The sequence below is a fragment of the Oratosquilla oratoria genome, chromosome 41, assembly GCF_046742065.1.
Source record: "Oratosquilla oratoria isolate Oo_2021 chromosome 41, ASM4674206v1, whole genome shotgun sequence".
Classification (NCBI taxonomy): Eukaryota; Metazoa; Arthropoda; class Malacostraca; order Stomatopoda; family Squillidae; genus Oratosquilla; species Oratosquilla oratoria.
In genome coordinates this window covers 15,942,544-15,950,043 of record NC_134817.1, presented here as the reverse complement: position 1 = coordinate 15,950,043, position 7,500 = coordinate 15,942,544, and the positions used below count along the sequence as shown (strand labels likewise).

Here is a 7,500-nt window from a genome sequence, read left to right as displayed (position 1 = left end):
GAAAGTACTGGAAGCACTGTATATTACTACCAATGAAAATACTAACCAAAGAACGGGTGACATTAAATGGACAAAATCCACCGTAGCCATAGCAACAGCAACTAGGATATTACGCCACCGTAACAAAGACCCCTCAGTATCGGACAACAGGACAAAATCCCCAATACACAGAGACGACCCTGGGTGAGCTCTCCAAAGCTCCTCACAGTGCCTCATATACATATTTGTTCGCCTTGTTTTCTCCTTATTACATTATTTCTCTGAAGAAGCCTATTTGTGCGAAACTAGTCAGAAATAAACTTGGATTCTGATTTATGTCTTCCTCACTCACCTTCACCAACCTGTCACAATGCTTCAACATATACATATACATATATATATATATATATATATATATATAATATATATATATATATAATTAATGTATCGGGGTGGCTAATGAGTGTGCAGATAATGACGTATAGTTTATATTTGGGTACACACACAAAAATGTCACAAACACAAAATGCGTGCAACTGCTTACAAGGCTGCTTAGATACTGACGCCACGCTCTCCAATTCGCGCCAAAACAAAAGGCGCGCATCGCATCTGCGATATCTTACATATTTACAAATAAATTTTATAATACATAATGTAAATATGGTTACAATGAAATAATAAAATAATACAATATATATATATATATATATATATATATATATATATATATATATATTTATATATATATATAACACCGTGCCAACACAATATATGTACAACACTGAATGGGTCCCAGTGATTAGAGATACATTTTAACAACCACAATGCACTTAAATTCTAAACCATCAACATCGGGAGACCCAATGGAGGCCACAACCAGAAATTGAAATGTGGTAATCTACTGCGTCACTTGTCATTTGATAGCTGAGTTCGAGTCCTCGGCAGTACCACATTTCAATTTCTGGTTGAAATATATATATATATATATATATATATATATATATATATATATATATATATATATATATATATATATATATATATATGCTCTAGGTTGAATTAGTGTGATTCCCCGTCCTCATTGGTCTAGGAAACGTAGTATCATCGTCTACGTTTTATTTGTCACTTACATCGATAAAGTAAAGGATGACATATCCTTTGTTTTTTTCTACCTAGATTCCTCTATGAACGGAGGTGGAAGACTTAAGAGTGAGAGGAATACATTGAAAAGTGTGTCCTCTATTTTCAATTTGATTCTCTCATCATTGGGCTAACCAGATTTATCTAATTGGTCTTGCATTTATCTGGAAAATTCTCCAGCAATATTCAATGAGAAATAAATTAATATTTTGAAGACGAGGAGTTTCTCTATGATAGAATAATCACCTGACGTGAAACAAAACAAAGTCGTCTGACGTTATCCATTAAAATAATTAGAGTAGCCACCTGGCTTGAAAGGATGAGCCAAATCGATTTTTAATCCGTAGATTATTCTAATATTTTTATGTGCCACCAGGCAATTCTATTCAGGTAAGGAGATTCCCAGCCCCTCAGAGTGCCTTTCAAAATCGCAGAATTTCTCTAAAGCTGAGTGGGATAGTCTGACGTCAACCGGCTTAAAAGTGTTAGAGGGCTATCACCAATCCTCATCTACTAACGATGAACCAGATTTCCAGGAAGTTTTAATGATAACAAGAAAACAAACAATTACAAGCTCACAATATATCTCCTAAAGCCAGAACTACCGTCGTTGGAAGTAAATGAGAGCTGATATGATCCCTGTGTCCAATCACTGGTAGAAATGGATAGAATGGACAGATCACAGATCTCTTAATATGGGACAAAAAAAGACCCAAGGTCATGAAAAATTAATAGACAAGGACACGCACGCACGAATGCACACACACAATACAAACATATTCCATTATCTAATCAGGATGCATATATACATATATAGTCTTTAACTTAGTTGATCATCCACGCTAGCCCCATGTACAAGTAAATGTGTTGTTGTGGCAAGTTCACCATTGAAACTATCACCTGATTCCGACTGCTATTATACGTGCTATTTTATATTTGTGCACGTGCACTCTCTCTCTATCTCTCTCTCTCTCTCTCTCTCTCTATATATATATATATATATATATATATATATATGTATATATATGTACATATATATATATATATATATATATATATATATGATGTAAGCGGAATAGGAAACACAGGAGTCTTAGTCTTGAGTTTATTCCTGACTAGTTTCGCAGGTATGCTTTTTCAAAGGAATGCCTGTGTTTCCTATTCCGCTTACATCAACCTGTCAGAATGTCTCAACATATATATATATATATATATATATATATATATATATATACATACATATATATATATATATATATATATACATATACATAGTTCTCTCTCTATCTATTTCTTATTCTCTCTCCTCCTTCCTTTTCTCTTTATTTCATTCCCTCGCTTTCTCTCTCTCTCACTGTGTGTGTGTGTGTGTGTGTGTGTGTGTGTGTGTGTGTGTGTGTGTGTGTGTGTGTGTGTGTGTGTGAGAGTGAGTGTGTGTGAGTGTGTGAGAGAGAGAGAGAGAGAGAGAGAGAGAGAGAGAGAGAGAGAGAGAGAGAGAGAGAGAGAGAGAGAGAGAGAGACTCACCAAGGTCTTCACCCACACGTTGGATTTGTAGTGGCTACTATAATTGCCCTTGTTGGAGGAAGCTAGGATATTTAAAGTCAATCCCATGACTGATCTGTTTATTGGAAATGACGATGATGGTATTTACAATATTTGTGGCGAAATTCTGGATTCTTTGTCTTCAGTATACAATTATTCAAAATATATTTACAATACATAAATATGCTTCTTACAGGATGTAGAGAGATATGTTTTGTTTTATTTACAAAATAAATTACGTTGGTATAATGAACATTGTTATTCTATTAATTGAAATTAGTCGAATGTATGTTTAGTCGGACGCATGTTCTAAGGGGTGACTATTGTTTATCCCGTACTCGGCGATCACGAGTCCTGAAGGGGTAATTTCACGTGTTGGCTACAGAACACTACAGAACTCTCCCCCTAGTGACGAGGCAGGAGGAACGATATCTGTTTTTTCTTTGTAGTGTGTTTGTGGTTTGTAGCCCGTGTGTCCGGAGGTGTCGGAAGAGCAACAGGATCTTGTTCGTTGTCCGAGAGGAGGTATGCAGGCTTGGCGCGGTCTATGGAGATGACGTCAGTGGTTCCACGGCGATCGATGGTCAAGTTCTTCCTTGTCCTCTTGACGACTCTATATGGGCCATCGTATGGTTGTTGAAGAGGCTTCTTTACTCCCTCCACGCGAACGAAAACATGTGAGCAGTCTTCGAGGTCCTGGCTCACAAACGTTCTTGTAGGTGAGGTACGCGGTGGCACTGGCTGGAGTTTCTGCATTGTATCTGTAAGACTAGTAGCATAATCTTGAACGCTGCAGGGCTGCGTTATAGGAGCAGATGCAAGAAACTCACCGGGCAGACGGAGTGGAGTGCCATAAAGAAGTTCTGCAGAGGAGTGGCCAAGGTCTTCCTTGAGGGACGTGCGTATACCGAGGAGGACCATTGGAAGCACCGTAGACCAGTTGGTGCGGTCGCGTGCTGTTGCTGCAAGTGAAGCCTTGAGTTGTCGGTGGAAGCGTTCGACGAGTCCGTTGGATTGGGGATGGTAGCTTGCTGTTCTGAAACGCCGGATACCTAGCAAAGACATAACCTTGTTCCATAGATTGGATTCAAATTGGCTACCACGGTCGGATGTGAGGCTGAGTGGTGTACCGAATCTTGAAATCCAGGTGGTTATAAAAGCTTTGGCTACTGTTTCTGTGCTTATGTCAGTAAGCGGGATTGCTTCGGGCCAGCGTGTAAAACGGTCTACACAAGTAAGAATATACCTGAAGCTGTCGGAGAAGGGAAGCGGTCCGACGATGTCGATGTGGACGTGCTCGAGTCGAGTGGAGACTGGGCGAAAGGTACCTGGAGGGGAGATGGTGTGGCGTGTGACCTTGGAAGCTTGGCATTTGACGCAGGTGTGGGTCCAGTGTCGAACGTCTTTGGCGATTCCACTCCAGATGAAGCGTGATGACATCATGTGCTGCGAAGCTCGAATACCTGGGTGGGAGAGGTCATGTAAATGGCGGAACAAGGGATACCTGTGGTTCTCGGGCAAGTAGGGACGGATGGTGTCCGTGGATACATCGGCGTAGAGCTCAGTGTTGGTTCCAGGGAGCTGTACCTTCTTCATCTGCATCGCGGGGTTTTCCATCAATCGCTGCAGCTCGGTATCACCAGCTTGGTCTGCAGCGATGGCGGCGTAGTCGATGAGAGAGGTAGAGACTGCAGATATGTTGCGCGAGAGTGCATCGGCAGGACAGTTATCTGCACCTCGAACAAAACGAATATCTGTGGTGAATTGGGAGATGAAATCTATGTGTCGGAGTTGTCTAGGGGAGTATGTTGTCTTGTTATGAATGAATGTTGTTGTGATTGGTTTGTGGTCGGTGTATATGTGGAATTGTCGTCCTTCGACGAAATACCTGAACCTGTTGACAGCCTTGTAGATGGCTAGGAGTTCCTTGTCGAAGGCGCTGTATTTCTTCTCGGCATTGTTGAGCTTCTTTGAGAAGAAGGCGATGGGTTTCCAGGCATCGTTGATGTATTGCTGCAGAACTGCGCCGACACCTGTGTCTGAAGCATCTGTCGAGATGGAAGTGATGGCATCAGGTATAAGGAAACTAAGGGCGGTAGCATTCCCGAGTGCTTCTTTGGCTGCCATGAAAGCTGCATCAGTTTCGACGTCCCAGTTGAGTACGATGGAACGTCCCCTCTTGCACGGCTTGATCATGGAGTAGAGCGGTTGGAGCAGTTGAGCGCAGCCTGGAATGAAACGATTATAGAAATTTAACATACCAAGGAATTGCTTGAGTTGGCGCTGTGTTGTAGGTTTCGGGAAACTCTGGATGGCGTCGCAGCGGGATGAGACAGGGGTGACGCCTGAAGGTGTGACGGTGTGTCCTAGAAAGTTGATGGATGACACACCGAAGTCAGATTTCTCGAGATTGATGTGGATGCCGTAGTCTTGTAGGCGGGTAAAGACTTGCTTCAGATGGTCTTGGTGCGTGGCTTCGTCAGGGCTGGCGATGAGTACATCGTCGATGTAGGTGAAGCAAAAAGGCAGGCCTCGTAGGACTTCGTCCATGAATCTCTGGAAAGTTTGGGCAGAGTTCTTGAGGCCGAAGGGCATTCGAACGTATTCGAACAAGCCAAAAGGTGTTGTGACAGCTGTTTTGGGGATGTCAGGCGGGTTGACCGGAATATGATGGAAGGCTTTTACAAGATCGATCCGGGAGTATACGCGAGTTCCTGCAAGGTGTGAGGAAAACTCCTGTATGTTGGGAACTGGGTACCTATCCATCACAGTTCGTGAGTTGAGGGCGCGGTAGTCACCGCATGGCCTGATGTCGCCGTTGCTTTTGGGGACGATGTGGAGAGCTGACGACCAGTTGCTTGAACTTGGACGAATGATACCTTGACGCATGAGGGCTTCCAGTTCTGCCTTGGCTAGCTTGAGGCGTTCCGGAGCCAGACGACGGGCTTGGGCGTAGACTGGAGGTCCCGTAGTCTCTATGTGGTGCACTACGTGGTGTTTCACAGTCGTGGTCGTGGAGTAAGGTTGTGTCAAGGCAGGAAAGTTCCTGAGGAGAGAAGCAAACTTGTTATCAGCACTGATGGTTGAAAGTTGGCTACTTACTCCGGTTGTTGGCCTGGCGTTGGATGACATCGAAGTAAGGGGGTCGTGGAGCTTGCGATTTTTAATATCGATCAGGAGATCGAAGTGGGTCAAAAAATCGGCGCCAAGGATGGGTTGGGAAACTGATGCAACGTAGAAGGTCCACTCAAAGGATCGGCGAAGGTTGAGTTCTAGCTGAAGTGTCTTCCTCTTGAAAACGGGTATCTTGGTGCCGTTGGCTGCGTAGAGGTAAGACATCGGCGGCAGTGATTGCTGGGATGCTGTGGCAGGCAGGACACTGACTTCAGCTCCGGTATCGATGAGGTATGTGGTGTTGGAGAGTGGATCAAATACGAAGAAGAGTTTCGATGTATGTTGGCGAACGCTGTGCGCCGTTAGCGTTCGCCCATCGTGTTTAACGGTGACGGTGAGAAGGTGCACGGCTGTGTACATTTCCTCGCATCTTGTCCAAAGCGACGATGGTAGTAGCAGACGCCTGATGTGTGCTTGGGTCTCCCTCTGGATGTAGATCTGGAGCGGTTGCGGTAGTATCTTGGTGACGGGGGTCGTTGTTGAAGGTTGGCAACCTGCTCTTGGAGGGCGCTAACCTGGAGGGTGAGTTTAGAGACTAGCTCGGTTAACGCCTGAGTTGCAGACTGGTCGGCGAGGTTAGCGATGGTAGGGCGCGCAACTGGTACCGAAGCCATGAACTCATCAGCGAGTGTGGCTAGCTCGTCGAGCGAGAGCTTGTTCTTGGCGCTGAAGAGGTTGCCTTGGATGGTTGTTGGTAGGCGCTGGTAGAATAGGTGGCGCAAGATGGAGGTGTCGAATGTTGCGTATTTGTCTCCGAGCAATCGCTTCATGCGTCGCAGCAAGTCGGATGGTTTCTCATTTCCAAGTTCTTCTTTCGAGAGGAGCTCCTGCAGGCGTGTAGCTTCGGAAGACTCAAGGCGGTCCAGAACGGCTTTCTTCAAATCTTCGTATGGGGTACCGGATGTAGGTGCCTTGGAGATGGTGTCTGAAACTTGGAGGTGTACGTCAGATGGTAAGAGGCCACAAGCATGTGAAAACTTCGTAAGGCTGGTGGTAATGCGGTTTGCCTTAAAGTTACACTCGAGGATTGTGAACCATATTGTTGGGTCGCGGTTGGAAAAAGGGGGTGCGCGGAATGCACTTACTTCCTGTTGTTGATCGTCCGTCATGCTTACGTGATTAGTATGCATGTAGTGGTTACTACAATTGTCCTTCTTGGAGGAAGCTAGGATATTTAAAGTCAATCCCATGACTGATCTGTTTATTGGAAATGACGATGATGGTATTTACAATATTTGTGGCGAAATTCTGGATTCTTTGTCTTCAGTATACAATTATTCAAAATATATTTACAATACATAAATATGCTTCTTACAGGATGTAGAGAGATATGTTTTGTTTTATTTACAAAATAAATTACGTTGGTATAATGAACATTGTTATTCTATTGAAATTAGTCGAATGTATGTTTAGTCGGACGCATGTTCTAAGGGGTGACTATTGTTTATCCCGTACTCGGCGATCACGAGTCCTGAAGGGGTAATTTCACGTGTTGGCTACAGAACACTACAGATTCCTGATCGAAAGCTATTATCCCTCCGAATGAGAGTTCGAGCTTATGTATGGCCCAATCTGCGGATAATATCGTGACCCTAATAAAAAACACGCCAAACTACTTGTCCAACAGAGCTGGGCACAAGCTTGAAGTGCTCCCATGCTTTTCA

General features: G+C 43.9%; 2 protein-coding genes across 3 annotated transcripts in view; one reads left to right on the top strand and one right to left on the bottom strand.

Moving 5' to 3' along the window:
• Positions 1–6,945, bottom strand: part of LOC143021126 (uncharacterized) — a 33,518-nt gene extending 26,573 nt beyond the window's left edge. The window contains exon 1 of the mRNA XM_076178415.1: positions 6,352–6,945. Coding sequence (XP_076034530.1) covers positions 6,352–6,945 — 594 coding nt within the window. The remainder of the gene's footprint in view (positions 1–6,351) is intronic.
• Positions 1–7,500, top strand: part of LOC143021006 (solute carrier family 22 member 3-like) — a 159,516-nt gene that overhangs the window by 67,680 nt on the left and 84,336 nt on the right. The window lies entirely within an intron of this gene.